This window comes from Ochotona curzoniae, unplaced genomic scaffold (genome assembly GCF_017591425.1).
Source record: "Ochotona curzoniae isolate NIBS_2020 unplaced genomic scaffold, NIBS_Ocur_1.0 contig_908, whole genome shotgun sequence".
Lineage (NCBI taxonomy): Eukaryota > Metazoa > Chordata > Mammalia > Lagomorpha > Ochotonidae > Ochotona > Ochotona curzoniae.
In genome coordinates, this window is record NW_024466607.1 from 27,693,653 (window position 1) to 27,721,279 (window position 27,627).

A 27,627-nucleotide genomic window follows, 5' to 3' on the forward strand; every position below is an offset into this window, starting at 1 on the left:
ATATATATTGTTATATAATTATATAATGCATAATACATGATATATAGTATATATTTATAGTTGCATTTATTTATATATTATAATTTATAATTATATATTTAATTCATATTTCATGTGATCATTTTATAATTGTATAAAATTATTTATATCATAGATAATGTGCATGTTATAAATATTTACTATATAAATTCACATATAAATGCATTTTATGTATGATATATTTATATAAGTCTATATTAGATACAGACTTATATATTATGTAAATATATAAAATACAAGCTATTGTATATAATGAAATATATAAATAGATACACTATATATGAATATATAATTATATAATGATAAAATAGTTATAGAATTATATTAACATATAAATATATTTTATATAGAGAAGCATATGTAAATATATTTAAAAGTATATGAAGAATATATATTTGAAAATATGGATTTAAAGAATATATGAATGCATATATGCATATGAAAAAACATACATGAATATATATATTTGAAAGAATGCTTCCCTGTTTTCAAGGGAGTTACAAGGGTTAGGGGCAGAAGAGGGAAAGGCAGACTGACTGAATGCGTGAATATGAATGAGAAAAAAGTGCCACTTCTCTGACTTATTGGTATTTCAGAAGCATCACTGGAACTCTTCCATCAATACAAAAGGCTTTTAATTTCCCTTGGGATGTTTTTATCGTCATCTCACCGTTAAAAATGAGCCTGAAAATATGTGTCACCAATGTTTGCATTTCTCCACTAGTGAGCAATACGACCACTTCATCCAACATCCTTCTTTCCAGCAAACCATTCCAGCATGTGAGAAGGCAGGCAGGATCAAAGCCACCAGCAGTGACTAAGTAGTGCCATATTTGCCTAATTATCAGAGTTAGTGGAGGTTTATTCTTCAAAGCACCTTGCAGAGGTTGACTAATCCTCCTAACATTTTGCGAAGCATGCATTATTACTTAATCCAAGCGAAGCTTCAGTTAGGGTCTATTATTTAATTACGGCCACTTGTTAGCGAGAATCCAACTGAGTTTGTAATTGAACCTAGGATAGCAGTAGATATTACAAAGTGTTCTCCAACAATCCTGTGTGCTATGACTAAGAAATTTAACCAAAGACTGCAGTGGCAATCTGCCAAATAGAAAAGGAAGTTGTTTACTGAGATACTCACTGTTTTCAAAGAAACATTCAAATCTGCAATTTTAGAGGAATGGAGACTTGCCTGAAATTACATCTTCTATGAAGTAAAGATGCCAACCATTTTGGAAATTGTTTCCCTACTTGCAATGCCCCAGCAAAACTCTTATCATTTGGCTTGCAGCAGTTTCTCGACCTTGGCACAACTGATATTTTGAGCTGGGAAATTCTTTGTTGTGGGAGTTGTCCTGTCATTGCAGAACTGTTAGAAGGCAGGGCACAGGACAGCAGGGCTACTGGCCAGTTAGCAGCCTCTTGCCCAGTGTGACAATCAAACTATCCCTAGTTGTTCTAAGTATCTCTTCAAGAACAAAATGACCTGAGCGGGAACCTGGTTTACAATGGAGGGCAAAGCATTGTTCTCCAGTATTTCATTCACCCAGAGGATCTCGGTAGGCTCATCAAGAGAAAAAAAAGGAAAAAGAAAAGTCTTTCCTGTGTCATTACTATTCTGTCCAAATGATCAAAAAAGTTTCTAATTTCACATGACATACGGAGATGTGGATAAACATATACATAGAAGGTCCATCAAAATGTTCAGAAAGATGAAAATTTACAGATGCAAAAGGAAGTTCCTGGATGCAACTCCTGGGGACAACTCAGTTTAGAAAGTACAGAGAAACCATCCCAGGGGTGTCTGTCTGGGGCTGCAAGCTTTTACAGCTTCCCAGGTATGTTAATCTGCTTTACATCCTATATCAAATATCACAGAGGGACTTTGTAGGAAGGAAGGTTTCCCAAAACCTACAGTTTCAGAGATGCACAGTCCAAGTCCCCCAGTCTGGTGCTTTGCGGGGGCAGTAGATGGTAGACCATGTGTGGACAGAAGCTCATATGCTGATCCAGGAAGCAGCAAACAGCAAGGGTAAATCTGGCTTATGGAACTAGCCCTCTTGGGAGAACTACCTTCCAAGGGACCCTTCTAAAATAGCCTTTGGGGCCCATCCATTGGGGCCCATCTCCTACACACTGATTGGAATCTAGTTGCAATCCTTCATCTACTGATCATTAACATGCATCTATTAGCCATTAATAAAAGACTTTGGAGACAAAAATCTTCAATGCATGGACTTTTGAGAATCACTTGTAATATTATGTAATTATAACATAAGGCTTCCCAATGGCAATGCTAATTTTCAAGGAAACTTGCAGCCCACACAGGATATTCCAGCCTTGCTTGCTTCCTCCAATATAACATCCTCAACTGCCACATTCTCCTACTTTGAAGCTTAAGAGGGAGGGGAGAAGTGGAAGTCTATGTTGGTGAGAATGAATAACCTGCCATCAGTCTTCTAAACATCCGTGTCTTACCTCTCTCTCTGTTCTCTCTCTCTCTCTCTCTCTCTCTCTCTCTCTCTCTCTCTCTCTCTCCCTTGCTCCCCCTCCCTCCCTCCCTGTTCACATGCTCTCTCTTGCATCCCTTCAATCCTCAGTGATGAAGGAAATCTTGGTCACTTAATCAATCAAGGGAACAAAATCACACTCAAATTAGGGGGAAAAAAGTAAAGGAACTTATCCTGCCAAAGACATAAGTATAATAAACATTGGAGGAAAGCCATTCCATAAATACTGTGAATTGGACTATATACCCTCAAATTCGAGTATTGACTCTGAAGCCCCTGGTAGGATTAGATCTGGAGACCAAGCCTTTAAGTAGGTAATGCAGGTTAAGTGAGGTCATAAGGGGAGGGTCCTAATCAGGACTGATGTCCTTAAGAGAAAGAGACACCAGGAGTGTGTGCCAGAGGATACAGTGGGACACAGCAATCTGTAGGAAGTGAGCTCGCACCAGCAGCCAACCTTTCTGGGACCTTGATTTGGAACTGCTCATCCTCAGCATTGCAATAAAATATACGGCAGTTGTTGAAGCCACCTAGTCTGTTGTGGGTCTACTAAGGCAGCCTGAGCAAACTACAGCATTATCCCATCCTGTTGAGTGCTTTGAAAGACAAAGCATGGGGTAGTGAGACTATTCCCAGACCAGGTAAGATCAGGAAGATGGAGCAAGTTGCAGAAATAACATGGACATACAATGCATTATTTTTGAATCTTACAGACTAAACTAGACACACACACACACACACACACACACACACACACACACACACACACACCAGAAAACATACAGATGAATGTTGGATATTTGCCTATGGGACAGGAATGGCTGCAGAAGAGCCTGAGTGGCGAGTCCCTAAAGGAGACTGGAACTGGGGAGGCAGGTGGTCAACAATTTTTATTGTGTACTAGTTAAATTAAAAAAAAATATATCATAAAAAAATTAAGGTCTTCCATCTCAACATCTCAGTCTTCTCAAAAACAAAATTACATTCTCAGTGATGTCCACATTGCACCCTTCCTAAAAAGTAGCATTAAATTACAAAGAGTATGGGATTCTTTCTTCTCCAGATTCTATTTATGGACCAGACCATTTTCTAACACTGGATGTAACCATCAAAGACATCAAGGAAGACACATAGAGGAAGGATACTATTCTCTAAATCCAAATTCAATTCCATTAATATGAGGAAAACAAAGACCATTTCATTACCTAATCGCATACCTTTGGGAGTCCTAATTCATGTTGAGGCAATACAGAGAGAGAGAGAGGAAATAAATTCTTAAAAGAAAAAAGAATGAAACAAAAGCAATCCAGACAAAACATCAAAGTAATAAAAATAAAACCCCATGAAATAGACTTCTAAATTAAAACTGGAAGAGGCTGAGAGAGAACATCCTAAGCCAGACTAGGAGATTTCATGGGGCTCAGGAGAGTGTTCAACAGTTCTGTCCATCTCTTGACGTGACATGCCTGCCTGCCTATGTGATTCAAGAAAAAAACACTGACGGCAAAGGTACCTGCAGCCTAGGCACGCTTGCCTGACTCCAAATGTGTCTTGCAGGAAGAATGAATATCTGCTCCTTCAACAACGAACGAGAGACAGACACATGATTTCTCTGCTCACATATTTGCATTGATTCTAATACCCTGAATGTGGGTGTCTTTCACTGCTCCTGTACCAGCTATATTTACAATGAGGGGTCCTTGGCTCTGTGTGAATTGCCCCTTTGTTCTCTTTCCTCCCCCAGTGGGAGCAGATAGTGGCTCCTAACATTCACAGACCTGGTCCGTTTTGCTTCTATATTTTTCTGTGCAGTACACTGCTTCGATGGTCCCATAGGGCCTTCCCCCATCCTAAGAATAACCTACCCTCCGCTGGCCACAAACCCCTCTTTCCCTGTGATTCTGTGAATCAAACCCCCCTGTTTTACACACAAGGGCCCCACATGTGCCACCATAGCTCTTCCCACAACAAATCAGTCTCAGAACTTCAGCAAGTTTTTCGTGTGTATATATGTGTGTGTGTCTAACAATGAATGCCCAGCACCAGGCCAGGAAATCAGCAGAAAGTCAGTCCCTACTGGATAACTAACTGTCTTGGAACAAGCTATCTATTCAGGAGATGATGGAAAGAGTTAAATTCATCTAATATATAACTTGCAAGGGATGAGTGGACAAGCTGGCTCACAAAATTCCCTGCGGTGGGCTGGCTTTCTGGAGCAGCGGGTTAATACCTACACCCCACACGAAAGGTGGGTTGAGTCCCAGCTGTTCCACTTGTGATCCAGCTCCTTGTTAATGTTCCTGGGAAACCAATGGAGCTTGGCCCAGAGTGCTTGGGCTACTGACTTAGCATCTCACGTGGGGAGATGCTAAGGGGGTTCCTGGCTCTGGGCTTTGCCCGGTCAGGACCCAGCCAGAGGAAAGAGCACACAGACTCTCTCTCTCTCGTTTTCTTTTCAATCTTTAAAAAAAAAATTTCTCTTCCGAGTGGCTCTGTAGGGAGGGCTGTCAAACCCATGGCTGGAGAGACTATGAGGGAAAGAATATTACTAGTCCTGTCACATACAGCAGCTGAAGAAAAGGGGAAACTGTCTAGATGTGGATTTCATGACTGCTTGACATTCCTACTTGCATGAACACCAGAACGTCTAAGTAAATGGTATTTCTTGCCAGCAGTATTGTTCCCCAATGCTTTTCCTCTCAAATGTGAAGGCATGTATGTTATTTTGGTCATAAGCATGATCCACACATAATGCAGCCATAACACAACTATTTTCACTCTCAACATTGCCTGCTAAACGTTGCTGGTGGGAGCAGAAAGGAGAAGCAACCGAAATATTTGTTAGAAAACAACCTTTCAGGATATGGAATTATTCACTAGACATTTTTATATAGTATTTTTCTTTCTTGTTTCCTTCCATTTAAATAAAAGTATTAAAATATTTTTCAAAAAATTTCAATAAAACAAGCACTGGGTTTCAAGTTAACTTAAAAATGCTGTGTTTGGGGCACGGAATTGTTGCCTACTGGTTAAAAGTCCTCGCCTTGCATGCACTGGGATCCCAAATGGGTGCCAGTTCATGTCCTGGTGGCCCTGCTTCCCATCCAGCTCCCTGCTTGTGGCCTGGAAAAGCAGTTGAGGAAGACCCAAAGCCTTGGGACCCTGCACCCACTCGGGAGTTCCAGAGGAAGCTCCTGGCTTCAAATCTGCTCAGCTCTGGCCGCTGAGGCTGTTTGGGGAGTGAATCATCAGACCGAGTGAGTATCTTTCTCTCTGTCTGTCCTTCCTCTCTGTATATCTGACTTTCCAATAAAAATAAAAAATAAAAATTTAAAAAAAAATGGCGTGTCTGGGCTGGCTCTGTCATACGGCCAGCTAAGCCATGCCTGTGCAGCTGTCACCCCAAATGGACCTCAGTTTGAGTCTGGCTGTTCCACTTCTAATCCAGCTCCCAGCGAGTGTGCCTGGAAAAGCCACGGAGGACGGCGCACGCGCTTGGGTGCCCGTAACCATATCGGAGACCTGAAAAAAAAAAGTCCCTGGTTCCCAGCTTTTGGACCAGCCCAACCTGGCCTCGGGGAGCGCACGAGTGAATCCAAGACCTGTCTCTGTTTATGTAATTCTGACTTTCAAATTAAATAAATCTTTTTTAAAAAATCACTGGTGCATTCGGCCTCTTAGAGATGAGCCTCTCATTTATCCTTTACGAATCAATTCACAATTTATTCACAATTGATACATACGTGCCCACAACCTTTACATTTGTCTAGCAAGTTCATGCAAGCAGGGAGGTATTTACTCACCACAGGAAAATGATTTCGAACCGCGTTTCCTTCGTGCCGTTGCCAGACTAGACACTCTATGAAGAAAAGGCAGGGAAGCTGTTCCGCTCGGTTCTGCTCAACCTACCAGGTTAAAGCTGTTGGGAAATACGTTGGCTGTGAGGAGGCTCACCTGGGCCCTGGTAGAAAGCCGGGCGAGGCTCGGACCAATCACGCGAGAGCGCGGAGTGCGCCACGGACGGCGGGAGTTGTGCGCGCCCCAGCGGACGGCCGCGTGCAGCCAGGCTTTGAGCCACAGGTGTTGGTGACTTTCATCAGACGGAAAATAGGCCCCACCCACAGCCGGCAAGTACTTCACTAGGAACAGTTGTTCCCAATGAAAGCGGGCAAACTCACAGCAATATCAATGTTAACCAGGACTAAGAAAGATCTAGGAGTCACAGTTGATCCCTTCAGAAATACTTAATCCAAACCATTCAAATAGAAGTACTTAATCCAAATCGTCCAAATCCAAAGTTTCAAATGTAATGTTGTTTATTGATGTTTTTGTAGCAAGCAACCGCAGGTCCATAGGGGATCAATTAAATAGAGTGCAGCCAACTGCAGAACACGCAGCTAGCAGAGAGAGAGAGCCAAGTACTTCTAATTCCCCAGTACCAACAGTCCCAGGCAGCATTCCAGAAACTTGAAATTCATCAGAGTTCGGGACAAATAGCCTTGGCCTCCTGAGGCTCACCTTCTAGGCAAAGACAGCTGCACACTCTGCACAGTGCAGATAGAAAAGGTGAACTTCTTGGGATTTTTTTGTTTGTTTGTTTTGTTTTTAAAATCGTTATAAATTGAAGATCTCACGGCACAGTATAAAACTAAGCCAGGGGCCCTGTGAAGGGTGGGACCGTGTATGACTGCATAGATTCTGTCCATCACACTGGCTGTGATTCCAGAGACGGGAGACAGATGGCTGCCTGAAGAAATAGCAGGCTAGCACACAGGCCACACGGCAGAGCTGCTGTCACAGAGCAGCACAGAGCAGAGCAGAATCAAGTTCCAACTTTGGATCAGGTGGAAGTAGGATTCCCCGAGGGGTGAGATCTGAGAAGAAATTGAATAAAGCAGGAGGTGGGACTGAATGGTTTGGAAAAGTCTCTCCCCAGGGCACACGCTGCCACAGAGCCCGCAGGCAGGCAGCATGACTGGCAAAGGGGCTCCTTGTAAGGACTCTGCCTTCACTGAGGAATTACCGCAGCAGCTCTCTCACTGCTTCAGTGTGAGAAAACTGCATGGGTTTCAAAAAGTTTTGTACCCAAAGAAACTTTAGTTCCACTTTCCATAACATTTCTGAAGTGGACATGCGTACTACCACCCCCCCACACACACCCCCCACATACACAATCAGAACCATCAGGGACCACACCCAGCAGTTCCTTAATTGTGAATAAATTGTTTTTAAGATTTATTTATTTTTATTGAAAAGGCAGATATACAAAGAGGAGAGACAGAGAGGAAGATCTTCCGTCTGATGGTTCACTCCCCAAGTGACCATAATGGCTGGAGCTGAGCCTATCCGAAGCCAGGAGCCCGGAGCTTCTTCCAAGTCTCCCGTGGAGGTGCAGGATCCCAAGTTCTTGGGCCGTCCTCAACTGCTTTCCCGGGCCACAGGCAGGGAGCTGGATGGGAAGCGGGGCTGCCGGGATTAGAACCAGAGCCTATATGGGACCCCGGCATGTTCAAGGCAAGGACTTTAACCACTATGCTATAGTGCTGGGCCCTGAGAATAAATTGTTAAAAACGTCACAAATCCAGTTGTTATAGTAGTTATTCTATGGGGTGAGGATGAGAAGTGAAAAGTGCAAAATAATTTCTCCTGAAGTGTTTGAATATTTTTTACAATGTGCATTGGTTTTGTAAAATAACCAGAATAGTATCAATAAACACTGCTTTTCAACACTCCTCTCTTAGCCCAAAAATGTTGGGAATGCCTGACAAAAAGTGGATGCTTCTTAAATAGGCTCTGTACTTAAAGATGTCATCAACCTAAAATAATTGAAAATAAGATTTTAAGGGTTGAAACCGAGATCTGGGAAGGAAAAAAAAAAAGAGGGGGGCGGTTGGCGGCGTGGCCTAGTGGCTAAAGTCCTTGCCTTGAATACCAGGATCCCATATGGGCACCGGCTCTAAGCCCAGCAGCTCCACTTCCCATCCAGCTCCCTGCTTGTGGCCTGGGAAAGCAGTCGAGGACGGCCCAAAGCTTTGGGACCCTGCACCCGTGTGGGAGACCTGGAAGAAGTTCCTGGTTCCTGGCTTCGGATAGGCGCAGCATCGGCTGTTGCGCTCACTTGGGGAGTGAACCATCGGACGGAAGATCTTCCTCTCTGTCTCTCCTCCTCTCTGTATGTCTGACTTTGTAATAAAAATAAATAAATCTTTACAAAAATAATAAAATATTTTTAAAAAAAAAGGCGGGGGGTGGACAGTAAGATGGAGCTTGAAAACTGAGAGTGCGGGCTGCTGTGATGCAGCAGGCAAAGATGTGGCCCCTCTCCAGTTTTCCATATGGACACCAATTAGAGTCCTGGCTGCTCCACTTCCATCTGTGAAAGCAGTGGAAAATGGTCCAAGTGCTTGAGTCCCTCCACCATGTGGGAGACCCAGAAGAAGTTCTTGCCTCCCAGTTTTGGACTGGCTCAACCCTGGCTGTTGCAGTCATCTGAGGGGTGAACTAGTGCATGGAAGATTTCTGTCTCTTCCTCCCCCCTCTGTTTTGTAACTCTGCCGCTAAATCCCCTATTAATAACAGAGCACATTGGCAAAGTGTTTTAACATGTGTTTGTCTTCTCCAGCTCTGGAGCACGTAGCAGCTGTTCCAGCCCACCCATGTGCCTGGCACAGTCAGTCTTCAAAGATCCTATTCAGAGAATGAGGTAACAAGGTGACAAGTCTTACCTATTGAACTTTATGAACTTATCAAAGAGGATTTATTGATTGAGGAATAAACATTAAAAAGCTTAGGAAAAATGGAATTAAAGGTTAAATTTATTTTGGTGCACAAACTTGTGAAATCATTTTCCCCAGTGTGCATTTTCCATGAATCTTTGAAAGTCCCCTCATATGTTTAGGACATTGCTTAATTGTGTGATAATTAAGAGTTGCAGACTGTGTAAACTTTGCTTTCGTTGCCTTTCTCCAAGGACATGCCAATACTTTTCCATTAGGTGGAAAAGTAATACAGTAAAAGGTAGCAAGTGAATGCTTGAATATTTACTGTATAATGCAAATATATTAATAGCACTTTTTCTAAACCCATTGCTTTCAAAGAGACCTTGTGCTTTGGACCCAGCAAACAATGTCTACACTGCTGAAGTAAATCCACAGTTCTCGTGGCCATTACAATGACAGCAGTGCAGAAAGACCTCACTGTGGGGAAACTGGTGAAAAACGCCACACGCAAAGCCTAGCCTAAAAAAAATCCCGAATCACTGCGTTTTGGGTTGGAAAAATATTCAGTCTTGTCATTTTCTCTTAAACAAACTGGTAATGATGAATGACCCCAAATTTCCTATAGCACAATAAGGCAGCAATAGGTCATTTTATTATAGATTTTATGAATAATTAAAAGAGGAATTATAGCTTTCCAACATAAAGACCTGGTAAATTTTTAAGGAGGGGAGAAATGGTAATTACCTGAATTGATCATTAAACAACGTATACATGAATCACTTTAATCACACTATACCCCATTAAATATGCACATTATGCATCAATTTTTTTAAAAAGCATTCAGATAATATTGTGCTGAACACCTGGATTGCTGATGGTGTTGCCTCATGATGAAAACACCAAGAGGAATCCGACAGGGCTGCTCAAATGAAGGCAAACCATCAAAGGTGATCTCAGATCGCCAACCAGAAGAAGCATCTCACCAGCTATAATGGAGGCCCAGCACATCGTTTTATTGTGGCCCTTTATGGCAAAGAACCTGTATGCTATGAGGGCTTTGCAATCAGGCTCAATTATTGGTGAAGCCGAGGACTATTACCAGATACTACTTTTTAACAAAAGACTTACTAGGGAGTGAGCAGGGTCCATAATTACCATGTTGATGACAAAATCAAGCAAAGATTAAACACCGTGTCCTTTTGAGTGGCCAGAGGTTTGGGTTTGGTAGGAAAACTTCAGTCCCTGAGTCATACTGCAAAAACTGGGAAAAGGAAATTGGAAAGTTATTCAAGACTACAGAATCAATCTACATGTCTCTTTAGTCCCCTACTATGACTTAACAATTTTGTTTAATGAGTTTGTAGCATGCCTAACTCCACATACATCTCTACTTCCAACTCTTACAATTTTTTGGTCTCATCTTTTAAAACCATGCTACAATCATTATGTTTGTCATATAGAAAGAAACATAGTATTCATTAACTTAATGATTGAACACAAAAGGATTTCTTCCTCATTTTTATAGGGAAATATTTTTCTTCATTTTCAATAGGAAAATAAACCATAATAGAAAGAGTAGGACATTCATTGCTGTGCAGGAAATCACCAATTAAATTTTTTTTAGTGTCATTTACTGAGGACTCTTAAGTCCCAGAGATGTAATGGTGCTATGCACTCATTCTTGTCGACACTAGGAGTATGCCCCTATTACTGATAAATGGAGGCTTAAAGAGGTAAAGGAATCTGCCCAAAATCACACCAGATGTGACAAAAATCCTGGTCTGGCAGGAGCTGTTCTGTTAGCAGGGTGCTATGCTCTCACGTGCTGTCAAACTTTTCACGTGCATGCAAACTAGTTAAGGATCCTGTTAAACACAGATGCTGATTCAGTAGGTCTGGAGTGGGGCCTGAGAGGATGCATGTTTCACAAGCTCCCCAGGTGTGATGAAGAAATCAGCTTACAGACCATATCCTATGGAATACAGCACTGTCGGACAGTTCTTTCAACAGGATGGTCTTTCACTGGCTTTGACTCAACTGAGTACTTGACCCTGATAACAACTGAGACAACAGAGACAAGAAAGAGAGCAAGCCAGAAGCAGTGGTGGTTATGGAATGCATACATTTCCATGTATTTTTACAGTAAAAATGCATTACAAAATCTTTCACAAAAGAAACTTAAAAAATACAAGTAGGGTGTTGAGCCCTCCTCCCAACATTCTTTCAGGCATCCATTGTATAATGGAAGGAGGGGGACTCCTACATGGTTGGACTGAATCACACAAAATATTCATCCATCACCTTTCATCAAGACATTGACATGAAGTGGGGGATTAGGGAAAGTAGGCTCAAAAGAATCGGTTTTCAATTCAAGGTTACAGTAGTTCAAAGAAACCCCTATCTTTCTGCTGAATGCATAGTCCCTGTACAGTACAATATTTCCAAAGCAAATCTGGTGCGTGGAGTTCAGCTGAAACCATCACACCAAATGCCCATGGACTCAGGCAAGTCCAGATGGGTAGCACATAAGATTTTGAAAATGTCAACTATTATCTCTTACAAGAAGACAGACATCATGAGGTTCACTTCAGGATGGACTCCAGAAATTCACCTTGACTTCATTTATTTAAAACTCTGGACCACAATTGAAAGCAGGTGTCATTTAACATTACGGATTTTGCAAGAACCAGTAAGAAAAATCCTAGCCAATGGAACCTTCTGCATCAAATCTCAAATCTGGCTCTGAGGAGAACTGAGGAGGAAGAAATGTCATCATTCAGTCGGACTCTTCCTTAGCCTTCTTACCACAGCTTAATGTGCTCTGTATGGAAAACTGCAATAACAACAGCCCTCCTCACCTTTCCCTCCTTCTTAAGCCACAGAACCCACAATGTGTCTGTTCCTGGAAAGGAACTTGTTTTATACATGGCCACACAGCTATATCTACTCATTCTAATGTTGTGTATAAACCCATGTGTCAAATAAAGCTATGAACAATGTAATATTTATATATGCATAGTGTTTTATAAAAAGATTGGCCCCCATACTGCTTTTCATCAATACAGAAACAGCATTAAGTCCATCGCACACTGCAAGAAATAAATGAATGAACAGAGATGGCAAACAAGTGCTTAATAATTCACAAGCAGGCTCACCGTGGAGGAAGTGATGATATTCAAACCAACTAAAGCTTTAGAGAATTACTTATACAGTATCCTGGTTTAAAACAACTTTACATACCTGATTTAGTTTACATTAAAATATACCCCCGTGAATCAATTTGTTCCATATTCAGAAATATAAACACATATCACATTCCTCACAGCTAAACTTTTTGTCATAAATTCTCTTTTGTACAAGAAAAGAAGGCAACAGTTGTTTTTTTTTTTTCAACAGGCTCTATTAATTACAATTTTAAAGTCTGTACACACTATGATTGGCTGGCTTTCTCTTTTTATTCACTTTTTTTTTTTTACAGTACCATGGGAACAACAGTGATTGACTTGCAGAGTTTTGTGTCTGTACGGAAAATGCAGAACAGTACTACAGAAACACACGATGCACTGACAGCAGCGGTTTGCTGTAGTGGTCCAATAGGTACAAGCAAACGTTTTGGCTCAGCTAAGCAGTAATCCGCTCTAACCACACCCTGGGGCTACGGCCGACACAATCGCCATCTCCCAGACCCAATCACCTCTCCCACAAGATTGAAAAAGAATGGATCTGTTTTGAAAGGATGATCAACATTTTGGTTCTGCTGTCCCAAAGACTCAAAAGACAGGGTCCTGAAGGTAGATGTTTCCCAGAGTGTTTTAGAACACTCGGATCCTGTTCTTCCTTCCTATTCCATCAATCCCAGACACTTAGATTACAGTTTCAGTGTGCAATGGGCCTTTCTGAGAACGCACCCCCAACCCTCACTTCTTGCAGTATCAACAGAGATGTCCCCTCCACCACCGCTCATTCCTTCCTCCCCAGTTTTCACACAAGGTAACCACAGACATCTTCTGCTAAAAGCAGGGCTTATTCCTATGGGCATGTTATCCCCCGCACCATTCGACAAACAGCCTCCAATGTGACAACACAGAGGTGTCTGCCTGCTCCTAGTAGCTGGCCAAATGACTGGCCCTGCCCCACGTGAAATCTCACCAGCTGGTGGAGGTGCCATGGAACCTGTCTTCTCCTCCTGTGCCTTCCTGGACCAGGAAGTGTAACTACTGTTTTCTGAACCAACCAGAATCCAAGAACATAAAATTCTCTTGAGCTGCGTCTTCCAGCTAAACATATCCTTCATTTGCAATAGTAGTCTCCTTAGACTGTTGGCTTCAATATAGGGTCACTGGGCAACCCTATGCTATCCCCAAGGGTCCTCAGCTCTCACAAGTAAATCTTTGCCCTTTTGTTCTCTGCTTTGAAGCAAAACTCCCGACTACAGTATAGCGCTACAACACTACATAACAGTCGATATCAAATGAATGACACTTAATTTCCCTTAGAGAAAATGACCAACAGCCCCATTTCACCAGGAGAGAAAAAGGCAGCTCCCCAAAAGGGAATGATTCTTGATCATTCTACAGCTTAGGTAGAAACAAAACTCTATATCCCTTTGGGCCAGCATTTGGCAAAATAATTTCCAAAAAAAAAAAAGGTATGCATTTTAAAAATACTTTCTTTTTAATATTATACATCAGGCACACACTTTTCAGATATATATTTTTTTCTTAGAAGATTTCAAATGCATAAAATGTTCATTCTCTTTGCAGGATCATCAGGTGTTAGAAGCTTGCCTAGGTAAGACACCGATTTCAGGTTCGCGCGCGACCTGCCTCGTAGAACCTTTGACACAGTAAAGGTTGGAACGGGACCCAGGGCCTCAGATACTGAGGTCGGTGCTACATTCTTTGTAGGGTCGCCTTCGCTGCTCCGGGGGATGTCTGGGACTCCTGCCCGCGTCCTGCTTCCCGCTCACCTCCTCCCTCTCGCGGAGGCCGCCTCTGTCCTCTCTGCTCCTTCTGTCCAGCGAGCGCTCCCGCCTGCGCTCCGGGGAGCGCGCCCGCCGCCGGTCGGTGGACTTGGCTCTCCTCTCGGGTGAGCTGGCCCTCCTGCGTTCCGGAGACCGCCTCTGGTCCAACAGCCTTTCCAGAGACCTCCTCCGCCGGCTGGGCGAGCTGTCCCTGCCGCGGGCCGGGGAGCGCTCCCGCCGGCGCTCCGGGGACCCATCATCTCGGCGCTTTTCTCTCCTTTCCAGGGTGTTGTCAGCGCTGCGGGTGCCTTCCCTGCGCTTCTCCGGGGGTCTCCTCTTGGGTCCATTGGCCGCCGCTGCCCCCACTGCCACGCGCTCGGGCTGCGCATCTCTCCGGCCATCGGCGGCCCGGTCCTTGGGTCGGCAGGTGCCGCTGCCTCCGCCGCCGCCGCCGCCATCGGGTTTTCTAGAAGTTCCGTTCCAGGTGTGGTGCTCGCTGGGCTGTCTGCTGCTATACTCTCTGCTGCCTTTTGCGTCTCTCGCGTGGGCCCGCTTTTCCCCATGGGGTGATGATTTGTGAAGATCGGGTGGGTAATTGGACTCCAATGACGGATGCAGCCGGCGGTCGGGCGGCACGGCCCTCACTTGCGGAACCCCTTGTGCACCGGAGGGGGCGCCGTTCCGGTCGCCGCTGGGGTCTGCGAGCAAGAAAAAGGAGAGCCACGGTTTTGGTACCGGGAGCTTTAGCGCCCATCCCCACGCCCACCCCCGCCTGACTCATTAGTCACAGCCAACAAACAACTGTTAAAGCAGTCAGGCTCCAAGCCGCTAACCCTCGGTTAATGGATGGACAACTGCAACTAGCTAGAGTTACTGGAGAGGGAACTTTATGCAGTTCTCCAGAGGTCTTTAAAGAACATATAAAATCAGCCCTGATTGTTTTCTTGCCGCGCATAGCCCACACTGTCTAGCAGCTATGAAGACATCCCCCCCCCCACGAATTAGCCTTTGCTTTTCTGCACCCCTCCCCCACCCTGGACCCTTTCTCTCCTGCCCGCAGCTCTACTGCATACCCCCCACCCCAGGCAGAAAACATTCTTTTTTTCGAAGACTGCTCTGATTTGCTTGAAAATAAATAAATAAATACATAAACACTCTGGCATCTTGATGGGGAGGGGCAGGGGGATGTTTTCTGGGGATACACAAAGGCTTCTACCTCTTCTCTGGGTGAGAGGAGGGAAGAAAAGTGACTGCAGGTCGGCCTGGAGTCTGCATTGTACTGGCTGCCGGGTGTGCTACTCTTAAAAAAAAAAAAAAAAGAAAACTGGCCCAACGTGGTGACCAAGGCAACCAGGCACACCCGGGGCCAGCTCTCAATGACTGGCGAGCCTGTGATGGGCACACGAGGGGCCACTCCACTATGCTGCTTACGGTGTGTCCCTCAAATGTTGGCTCTTCTTTCTGCATTTATTAATAAATAGGGAACTTTTTTTTAAAGTGCACTACCTTTTAAAATAAGAGGGAGGAGAAGAGGTGGTTCGGTTCACATTTGAAATTCCATGAGGCTCAGGAAAAAAAGGAAAAAAAAAAAACCTCGGTTTATAGATACTTTTTCTGTGAGATCTCTGAGGCAGCCAGCTCTGGGGCTGTGTGGTGTCACTGGCTGCTTCTTTGAGCACTGAGGTCCCAAGCAAGGTGGCCCACGACAGTCCTTATTGATGACGATGCCTAAACTATGTTTTAAAATAATGTTTTAAGGGGTGTCGTGAGTTACAGAGAAGCGGGGATGCTCTGTTGTAACAGGAGCTTCAAAGTCAGACCTGTAAAAACCATTCCAGGCCGGAAGTGGTGTGCCTGCAGTGTGACAGAGACAAAGCAATCCCGGGGGCTCTTCAAGGATCTCTCATGAGACATCAGGGTCAAGAGTAAGCCATTAATTGGTTTCATGAATGATTTCTCAGAACCCAGAGAGCCTTTTCAGAAAAGTGGGGCTCCAGCTTCGGGCAGTGGTCTGCGAGGTTCCTCAAGGGCCAGATGGTACATCATATGGGGCTTTCACATCACGGCTTCTGTTACAGTTATTCAATTCTTCTACTATCGTGTCAAAACAGAGGTTGCACATAAAATACATGGGTGGGGCTAAGAGCCAGGGACAATCTGTGTGCAAAATCAGGTCTGGGCCGATGGGCTGTCGTGGGCCAAGTGAGAACGGAAGCACCACGAAATCTTATCTGCTCTAGCAAGCCCCATCCAGCTCAATGAGTGCTCATTCTTTTTACGTGTTGGGTAGGCGACTAGAACAAAAAAAGTTCTTCTTAACAAAAGCCCATGGATCTGGGTGAAGGGAGGCCGCCTCTGCCACTATCCTAATCCCAACCTTGGCTTTTCCTAACTAATTTTAAGACAAGGCACAGCAAGACTTTCACAGGGTCAGCAGTGTACTTACAAGTCCAAGAACGCAGGGTGCTCAGAATGAATTGCCAAACATATCAAAAAGAGCTAAGCAGAAGCAATGAGGAAATTAGGCCACAGCACAGAAACACCTAGTATTGATTGAGCTACAAACCGTAGTTTGATTACGGCCCATAAGGTAGAAGCAAGCCTCCCCGAGCTTTTCATTTCTCATACATGCAGCGATATTAGGAGGTATCATCGCTGTAGAGGGAGGGCCCAGCACCAAGAACAGTCAGAGAGAAAGACAAAGAGAGAAAGAGAAAAAAGTTGAACATTTAGATTCCCTATAACAAAGAGGAAAGAACAAAAAAAAAATCTGCATTTGTTAACATAGGGCAAAGAGTTTATTTGTCCAGTCAGACAGTCTAAGGCAACACTCAGATAAGGCTGCAGAGACCGCGATTGGGGACAGTGACATTTTTACACAGCCATCAGGTGACTCGGGGACCCGGACAGTGGATGCATCCTTTTTTGTTTTGTTTTGGAACAACTGGAACAATGACAGGCTGGCATAGGAGAGCATTGAACAATAAACAACCAAAGAAATAAGTCCCCTAGGTCCCTCCCCACTCCCCAGTCCTCCCCCCACCCCATGACCACGGCAGTTAAATTAAGTACAAAAACTCATTACAAAAATAGCCTCACAGAGAAGCAGGTTCCAATCAAGTCAGAAAAATATTGGAACTTAACATATTATAACCCATTTGTGACTCTAATCGACAGATTTAGAGAGTTTTTTTTTTTTTTAGTCCAAATGACGCATGGAGACATTACAGCGGCACAAGCCCTGGCAGGTTCGACCCTTCTTGGAAAACCGTGTATTTAAACAATCTTTATTTTTAGCCCAAAGAACATTTGTTAGTGTTGGATTTTCATCCTCAGTGCAACAGACACAGGTTTTGAGAAGGTACACAGGTTACTGATGATGACTCTCAAATGAAACATTACATCCGACAGAAGCATAGGGGGGAGACAGAAAAGGGAGACAATGTTACACAGTTTCAGTGGTATCGATACACCGAACGGTCAAGGTCAGAACTTTAGTACAGTGCACAGCCATGGCATCATGTTGTCAAGAGACTTCCCCTGGGCTTGGCCAAATGTATCTAACGGGGCCTGGTCTGATACTCACCAACAGCCCCTATCCTGACGCCCCTTGCATATTGTTGCACCTGTACCAATGTCCAACATCTGGGGAGCTGCATCTGAATGAAGGGTCAGTCCAAAAAGCAGCTGGGAATTGTGCGGAATGACTTCCAGCTGAGAGGGAGATCGCAGGTAAATCCCTAATAAAGGGGACCAATGTATATGGGGACCATTCAATCACAGTTTCTATAGAAACTTTTGTAGACCTTTGGTTGGGAAAAAAAAGCCCTACAACTAGGGCATAGCTTCCTTTTGTTGTAAATTTAAGAATCTCAAATAAATAGGACATGCTTATTACAATATACAATATTTTGCCATCCGATACTAAGCTAGGTAAAGCGCATTGCTGTCTACTCAAATCATGTCTAAAGATATGACAAAGGAAGAACTCTACGTATAACCCGGCTTTCCTCATAGGAAAGGTATAGTAACATGTTTCCCTCATGATGAGCACTGGGAATTTATTTTATCCTTTATCACTTAGGAACATATGGCTAATGCATCAACAGTTTTTCGTTTGACAGGAGTGGGCCTGGGTGGTCTGACTGGGTGTAAGAGACCAGTGAGGGGGATGGAGAATTGTTGTAGACAGAGCAGAAGGGAGGTGGGCAGAGCCCCTCCAACTTGTTTCGGAACTTCCCGCCTCTTAAGACATCAAGGAACCCCAAAGAAAAACTTTTTTTTTTAAATTGTGCCTCAACAGATCACTCAGGAAACCTGCTCTCCTGCTTCATCAAAGGAGTATATAGTCATTTTGTGCTAACAATCGGAGCTGAGAAACAGTTTGGCACAGTTCAAACCAACATTCCTTGGCTCTTGGTTGGACTAGACAAAATGTTCTCTGATTATCAGAAAGGGGGCTCTACAGATCTCGTCTTAGGCCATGCCCCAGTCCATGGAAGCAAGCAAAAGGATGACATGTGTGTAGATTTCAGAACAAGCGAGGCAAAGAATCACATGGTGCAAGAGGCTGGTAAGACACTGGTGAACGGGAGGGAAACAAAAAAAGCCTTTCCCGCTGCTGTTCTGGAGACAGATTCATGGAGTCATGCCAGGGAAGGAAGAAATGTTTTCATAGTTTGACCCACCATATTCTGGTACTGAGCCGTCTCCCCGCTTCAGAAACAGGCGAACTCTGCGGCCACCATTCTTAATCAGTTCTATCGCCCGAGAATGCTTCATATTTTTGGTGGTCTCGCCGTTGATCTCTAAAATTTCATCACCGATCTGCCAAGGCAAGAGAGAAAGTGACAGAGCTGCAAGAGGTTTCCGTCGGTTATTCAGGGACTTCATGACTTGAACTTCTTTATTTGAAAGGCAGAATAAGAGCCAGAAAGAGAGAGAGAGACAGATCCTCCATCTACTATTTCTCTCCTCAAATGGCTGCAATAGTTAGGGTTGGGCCAGGCTGAAGCCAAGAGCCAGGAGCTCCAACCAGGCCCCCATGGATGGCAAGGACACAAGTACTTGGGCTATCACCCATTGTTGGGCCAGACAAATGAACAGGAAGCAAGATTAGAACCACAGGACAGCCAGGACTTGCACCAGTAGCAAAATGTGGAATGTGAGCACCTTAAGCGGTAGCTTCTCATGATGTCTGTTCCTAAACTGCCTTCATTTATTGATTAAACATCCTTCAGATGGCTTTCTATTACTAGGCTCTAACAGTAAAAAACCAACCGACCAACCAACCATTTACCAACCCTTGCTCAAGTGACATTCTAATAAGAGAAAGACAACCAACAACTGTCCAATAAGTCAAAGGTAATGATAATGTTAAGTGTTAAACGCAAAGCAATAAGGGGATCTTAGCCCTTGGGGAAGGAGGCAGCGGCCAGCTCCTGCTGCACAGCTCCCACTGATCACGGCCTCCTCTTACTTATACTCTTGAGCCACCCCCTTCCTTTGAATGTGAACTATATCTAATGACTTGCTTTTATAACTGGAATATGGCAAACAGGATGTCAGTTCAAATAACCTTGGATCCTGTCTCACTTGTTTTGATAGACGCTGCGAGTTACTCTATGGAGTGCCATAGAAAAACAAAGGGGCTGCTCCAGCCAACAGCCCAGAGGGCAGAGGATCCTGAGAAAAACCCTATGATCAACCCTAGAAGCACTGACTTCCCAAGATGACATTAAGATGAGACCACAGTCTTGGCTGCATCACTTCCTGAAGCATATATATGTGTCGATGACTATTCTGGGCACTGGAGATAGAGGACTAATAAGGGGATGCCAGGTCTCTGTGCGAAAACCTTACATCAGAAAACAGAGGCGGAGCACTGGCTGTGGGGTCTGAAGCTGGTGCAAGTCCTTTGACTTCCAGGAGGCTGCAGGTGCACCTTCAGCAGGGTGTGGCAATACTCACATCTATGCAACAGCACCCACCCACAGGAACAGGTCTGAGACAGGCAGGGCACAGTAAGTTTTGGCACTTGTGCAATTATAACTTGCAGCTTTGATGACTCTGGGGTAACTCTGAATATTAATACCGTGGAGTTGCTGGCCCTGCATTGAGCAAAGAGCTGACTCCTTTTCTCTCAGGCTTGAGTGAGCGGCTGGAGAATAAATGGAATTCCTGGCCCAGAATTTTCTGGGCCACATGGTTTTTCTGTTCTGGGAGCATCCTGGGGTACTCAGGAATTTCTGTGAAACATCTGTCTCCTGAGAGAACTATGGAAATGCGATCCAGAAATACCTACTTTAACATGTTATATGTAGGGCCCGGCGCAATAGCCTAGTGGTTAAAGTCCTCCCCTTACAAGTGCCGGGATCCCATATGGACACTGGTTCTAATCCTGGCAGCCCGCTTCCCATCCAGTTCCCTGCTTGTGGCCTGGGAAAGCAGACAAGGATGGCCCAAAGCTTTGGGACTCTGCACCCGCATGGGAGACCCGAAAGAGCTCCTGGTTTCGGATTGGTTCAGCTCTGGCCATTGCAGTCACTTGGGGAGTGAACCAACAGACGGAAGATCTTCCTTTCTGTCTCTCCTCCTCTCTGTATATCTTTCCAATAAAAATAAATATTTATTAAAAAAAAAGATGTTATATGTAGTCTTAATCCCAGAGTTGGAAGGAGTCACTGAACGTTAGTAGTTGTGACTAATTATGTTTTAGAGAGAAAGACAGGGAAAAGGGGCAGTTAGTCTTAAAAGCTACAGTAAATGTTAGCTCCCATGAATATGAACCTTATGGCCGTGCATCCAGGGGTCCCTGGAGATGTGTGTTGACATGTACTCTGAGCCCAGCCCCTACTTACCCTCATCTTGCCACACCTTTCAGCCGGACCGTCCTCTGCCAAGCGCAGAACATACAGGTCCATATTATACTCCCGGCCCCCTCGAAGACTAAAGCCAAATCCTTTGGCTCCTCTTTCCAGTTCCACAGTGTAAAAATCTTGCTCCTATTTAAAGGAATGAAAGAGTCATTCTGGGAGAGTTTGCCTCTACATACATTTCTCCTATTACATTGACTTGGCAAAAAGGTGCAACCTCTATTCCCATTCCGGGGCTTCTATTTGCCTATTAACCTTCATTCATGTTGCAGGTGGAGATCAAGAAGTTGAAGACAGGAGCATTCCTATAAAGATGCACGTATTGTGCAATATGCATTTTAAGATGCAAACATTGGGGGTGCCATTTGCCTTCAAGACAGGAAGACTCTTCATTCCATGATAAAGTCTCATTTGTTCTGGAGTTGAGTGTCCCTGAGCCATGTCAGATCAATGCTGGCAGTCCTCACTATCTGGATACAACTACCAGTGCAAAGGAAAAGGAAGGGTTCCCACATTGGTTGAGAAGAGTGAATGGATACTAAAAGCTCCCAGGATAGTTAACAGGGATCTGTTGAACTTTGGGTCACCCTAAGGTGCTTTTAGCTTAGCACCCTAGCTCTGTGGATTTCTCCTGAAATTCATAAGCCCAAGAAACTCTTTATCAGAAAGATATTTTCTTGGCAAAAATACATTTATGGACATCACGAGTAAGTATCCGCTGCTTTGTTCTTTCAATCCTTGGAATGACTTTTCATTGTGTATTTTCCCCCCTTGGAAAAAGACACTTAGGAGTATTTTTTTCAAAGGTAGTAAAATAAACACCATTTCCTAGACAACCCAGGGTGAGCATGTATTTGCTAATTCACCTCACCAAAAGATATTTATTGCAAGGATGCCATTAAAAACAACTTGTAGAAACAGCTTTGGGAAGTTGGAAGGCAAATGTGCAAAACTATGTGGAGAGACAGAAAAGCAAACAGCTCTCACCTGTGTAGCCTGGGGTGCTTTGAACTCAAACTGAGAGTCCTGCTTTGGTTTGGTGGTATTCCTGCTGGGGAGAGAAAAATGGATGGGAAAAACTGAGAGTAAAATCAAAGGGCTATACAGTCACGCTGGGAATGACATCTTCCCTTAAACCCAGAAAGAACCCAAAGCCATGCCTGACCTGGTCTCCTGGGCCCCTTGCTGGGCAGGGGTGTGTGTAGTGGTGATGGTAGCTATTTTCTCCGCATTGGTCAGCAAGGTGGCATTCGAGGACTCTGCCAGGAGAGTAAGAACATAAAACAATGAAAACCCTGAGGAAGACCTGGACTAACTGGTAGGCAGGTGGAAGTCCTGCACCTGAACAACCCGTCTGACTTCCCTAACCCCACTGTAAATGACCGGAAGCTGATGCCTAAACCATCAGGAGTCTAAAACATAAACCACCTTAAGATCTACTCTGACATGGGCCGTGAATACTCTCGTGATCCCAGACTTCACTCAAAGTGAAATAAAGAGAACGTTGCTGTGCTAAAATTATAGCCCAGCTAGGTGTGTCTCGCTCCTCCCCTACAACTGAAAAATGGCAGTCCCATCAAAACACTGCACTGTGCCATCCTAAAATGACTTTCCAGAATTCCTCAGGCTGATAGGGCTCTGATAATGTTTCCTGCAATTTATCGCAGCATTTACTGAGTCTGCTGGATTTCCTTGTGCAAATATTAAGCTCAGGAAGTGTGCTACTATCTTGTTAAACATACACACACACAATTCACCTTCCTCCCCATTATGCTTAATGAGAACCCAAATGAAAAAACGAAACTCCTGACAGATCTCATCCACTATCACTCATGAACAATCAATTTATAAACCTGTATTTGTTGGAACCACAGTTTATAAATGTTGGTTGTATAAATCATGAAACCTCCTTAATGCAATGCACATGATTACATTCTATGTCAACGGACTTTCTTTTCTAATAATAACCATCATAAGCAACCTCATTAATCTCCACAATTTGGAGGTATAGAATCTGCAAACCCTCTTGAGTGTAGCCACAGATGGCACTCCAATGAGAAAAACAGAACAGATGTTTCTCTGTGTGTGTGTGTTTTGCTCTGCCTTAACTGTGCCCATATGCCCTGTGACCCTCCTCAGTGGGGGAGGCAGTGCATCTGGAAGCTGATTACTGGGACATGGTGGGGCACAATAGTTCTTAGATCAGGTTCTGGAGTCCGACTCTGTGCCCTGGGTGCTTGCAATGCACTACTTACTGCCTGCAACTTCAGCACAGTGACCTGAACTCCGGGTGCCTCCTCTACAGTACTTGGGGGACAACAAAACATCAAAGCACACTGTTGCAAAAATTATCCAAGAGGACAATGGTTGGTGCAAGAAACTGCTCACGGTTCTAGAGCCTGCCTGTCAGCTAACTTTTATTCTGTTTACATGGAAATTGTGTTGGCATCAAGGAGGTAACACTTAACTGATACATTCAGATAAGCGACACTTGTTTTCCAATGGATAAATACCCCCAACTTACTAAGCAGTATCAAGGATTACTTAATATACAAAATAGCCCCCTTTGCTAGATTTAATGGCCTTTACTCAGAGCACCAAAATGATTTTTTGTATACCCTAAATGTCAGAGATGCCTTTAAAATAGCCAGATAATTGGAAAGATTTTAATGAATTTTTAAGTCTTCATTTGGAATGAAACCAAGATCCTACTTTTCCATGCTCTTTAATTTTTAAAAAATACAACCGCTATAAAAAATTTATAGTTCTCTCTCAAAGCAAACTTTGTCTCATATCACAGATAAAACAGAAAAGGGCCTCAAACAAGAGAGCGTACCTGCCTTCCCTACAGCAGCAGCCTTTATTATGAAGAGTGTCAAAGTATTTGACTTGTATAACTTCTAGGCAGATTGGAGATTTTATGAAAAATTCCAGAAAACACCCTTCATCCTTTAAGAAACAGTGTCTACGCTCATGTTAACTTGGCTTGAGGAAGGTGACGGCTGTTCCTACATGTTCCATGGTAGTCACGTGTTGAGAAAAGCCACCCCTGGTTCTCAAGATGCTGTCACTGCTTGTTCTAAATCAGGGCACTTAACTCTTGCCACAGGAGCAGGTATCTCAGACTTTAGTTTGTTTCCCAGCCAACTGATGGCAGTTCCAACTTGGTTCTCCTTCTATATTCTCAGCCCCCTCTTTACAAAATCAATGTTGAAAGGCTGAGCAAATCAAGGGATACAATCACTCCTTTCGTAAATATTTTATGCATAAACACATATGTAGTAAATATCTGTGGGGATATTTGAATCCTATAAATATTTGAAGAGTTTTGGGAGAGATCTTACTATTCTCAGCCTTTGTCAAGGAAACAGCAATTGTTGCCAAGTTTCTCCTCCTATATAAGCACTTTGAACCAGAATGTATGAATTTAAGACTGTAATTTAAATAATACATTTTTAAGCTCATAAATGTTTTAATCGTATTGAACTTGATTCAGTCTCACTGGTTCCATGTTAGCCTGGCTCACTCTGGTGCTGCTCCAATTTAAGTCCCTCCAACCTCCACACACACCCGGCACATACAGGGTATTGCTATTCAAAGTTGAAAGGGATTTGATATGGTAAATTTTGATTTTAGAAGCTGTTCGGCTTGTCTCTGGCCTTTCGTGCACTGCATTATCTAGTTATTATCCCTTATCCTTATCTTGTGGGAGAAAAAATTCTGGCCATGTCCCGCCTCCCATCTTGGCCCCAAAAGTCAATAAAAATAGAGAGATAAGGACATCCCTCAGATTGGCCTATCCAGTGTCTGCAGGAGACAGGTCCCCTAGCCGCACAATACTACCAAGGAAAGGGGAGTCATGCCTTAGAGCTTTTGCTGAACAGGAAACGAGAAATGGGGGAAGAAGAGCGAGGAAATGAAAGACTGGCCTAAGTAAAGAAAAAAGAAGGCTACTGATGACAAGGAAAAAAAAAACTGTTAAGCATCATGGATCAGATAAAGATGGGAATTCAGGGGGCTGAAACTGTGGTGGAGTAAGTAAATGCACTGCCCGCTACGCCAGCATCCCATATAGACACTGGTTCATACCCCAGCTGCTCCACTTCCTATCCAGCTCTCTGATGATTGCCTAGGCAAAGTGGGAGAAGATGGTCCAAATGCTTGGGTCCCTGCTACCCATGTGGGAAACCTGGAAGAAGAAGCTTTGGTTCTGGCTTTGGGTTAGCTCAGTACTGGCTACTGAGGCCAACTGGGTAGTGAATGAGCAGATGAAAGATCTCTATCATTCCCTCTCTTTAACTCTTTCAAGTAAACAAATAAACAAAAAAACTTTCACCCTTCCTTTTCAAAAAAGGAAGGAAAATTTTCAGGAGGAAAAATCTCCAAGCACTGTTCATGCAAGCAACCACCTTCTGAAATACTTCTTAGAGTTTATAAGTACAGGGTATCTATCACAGTGGATTTCTAATAAAAATCACTCTCAATTAAGAACTTTAGCCTCCTTGTAGGGATTAAGAAACGAATCACCTTTGGGTGACTTGATGAAGACATCAGAATGAATTGCCTGAATGAAACAGGAATTCCCTCACATGAAGCTCACTTCCCTTTTATCCTACAAGCAAACATATCCACCACCATTCAGAAAGGAAGTGGATCCAGCAAGATTTTCCCTGCATCCAACTGTAATGATCATTCTCTATGTCTTCCCTATGTTTATACAACCCTCCAGCAGAACTCCAGCGACTGGAAGCCTCTGCTTCAATTCCAGTTTCTAAGACGGCAATTTCCAGCTCCTTCTAAAGCATGTACAATCTGGCTTTCCAAACTACTTCTTACTTCATTTTTCTGACTTGGTTCATTTGTTCTGTGAGGAACCAATGTTCTCTTATCTTGTGATCACCTCTGTAAAGCATACGAGCTTTCCAAACAGATGAACTGGTAGATCAGGCTCCAGAACAGACAATAAATCCCTATCCATTAATTTGTTGGAGAAGGGAAAAGTAGACCATTATACTAGAATCTATTTTTTGCCCTCTGCAATTAGAGATATTTTTGGTAAATGGAATGTTTTTTCTTCTTAGAATCAACAACCTTCAAAATTCATTTTGTATGTACTTTTCTTGGAAAATCCTTACTAGATCACTTGGATTTTGAACTATCAGACTAATTTACTTTCAATTACTATACAAAAGTACTCTTTGCTGAATAGTTTTCACTGATCTTATTTTATAGGACCCCAGTGTAGGATTTTTACCACATTATCTGTACAAACCACATCTTCCTCTTGAGAAATGCACACTTTTGGAATATATATTTTACTTTACAATACCTATAGCAAGAATGCAGGAAAAAAAAAAAAAGGAAACACTTTGGGACAAATACTCCTTTTCCTCCCAAGGGCAAAATCAGCTTAGAATGAAGGTCAATAGGAAGGCTTAATTCTCTAAGTAATCAATACTCACAACTTCATTTTTATTAAATATGAATAAGAGTATGAATACTGCTTTTTTGTGCTGTATAGATTTTTTAAAAATGTGAAGATACTGGTCCATATCCTGTGGGACATTTAGAAGTAGTCCAGCTCTCCACCCACTGGATGCTACTGGCACCTCCTGCGGATGATGCCAAATGTTACCTGCGGTGCAGAGTTGTCATGAATGCAACAGAACAAAGGTCTGAATTTAACTGACCAAGCAAATAAGGAAGAACGCAACTAGTTTAACATACAGATAAATCTCTCAATAATACATAAATCTAACGCTTTCTTCTCTATAAATGCAGAACAGATCAAGTAGGCACAAATATTACAATTCTCCTATTAAATAGAAACCACTACACATTTATTCATTCATTCATTCAGAAAAAAAAGCATAATATTGAATATTGACCCTGCCTTACTACAAACAAGGTCTTGTGCTATTATATTTATAGTTCAATTTTGGCTTATTGTCTAAAAAAAAAAAAACACATACTACTGAACATCAGAAGCAAAGGAAATTGGAGAAAGCTAAAAAATTTCTGCAGCTTTGATATCTGCAGTATGTAAGGGCCATGGGACTGTAGGATTAATTAAATAGGAAGGTGAGATACAGTTTAGTAACAATAGCTCATGTTTGTTTAGTTAGGGATGGGTAGAGCTGCCTCTAAGTCAATGCTATTCAATTCCATTAATACTATGAGAGAGAGACGTAGAGAGACACTTACAGAGAAAGGGAGAGAAGAGGGGGAGGGAGTAGACATAATAGGTACGCTTTTGTATACTTTACCATCCCCGGGAATGATGCGGAGGGCAACTGTGTTTCCCGCTTCCTTGATTAAGTTGACAATGTCTGAATGGGATTTGTTGGTGATGGAACATCCATTTACTGCCAAGATCCGGTCTCCTACTTTCAGCTTGCCACAGCGGTCAGCGGGGCTCCCCTCAATAATCCGACCTATTTTGTGAGGCATAGCCACACATGCATTGCCTGCTTTGATATTGAGTTTTATTGTTTTTAAAGTTACGTGGGAATATAGTGAAG

At 43.3% G+C, this 27,627-nt stretch overlaps 1 protein-coding gene across 7 annotated transcripts in view; it reads right to left on the reverse strand.

The window, feature by feature from the left end:
• Positions 1–11,376: 11,376 nt before the first annotated feature.
• MAGI1 (membrane associated guanylate kinase, WW and PDZ domain containing 1) overlaps positions 11,377–27,627 on the reverse strand; it is a 594,780-nt gene continuing 578,529 nt past the window's right edge. Inside the window, exons 19-25 of one of the 7 annotated variants that reach the window (XM_040994776.1) lie at positions 27,373–27,573; positions 22,272–22,365; positions 22,094–22,154; positions 21,092–21,235; positions 18,920–19,058; positions 16,798–16,886; positions 14,142–14,929 (exon numbers count right to left, since the gene is read on the reverse strand). In XM_040994776.1, the coding sequence (XP_040850710.1) occupies positions 14,873–14,929; positions 16,798–16,886; positions 18,920–19,058; positions 21,092–21,235; positions 22,094–22,154; positions 22,272–22,365; positions 27,373–27,573 (785 nt within the window). In that variant the 3' untranslated portion in view covers positions 14,142–14,872. Of the gene's footprint in view, positions 14,930–16,797; positions 16,887–18,919; positions 19,059–21,091; positions 21,236–22,093; positions 22,155–22,271; positions 22,366–27,372; positions 27,577–27,627 lie in introns of all 7 variants that reach the window. The other 6 variants (XM_040994777.1, XM_040994773.1, XM_040994774.1 and 3 more) reach the window with 6 other exon arrangements.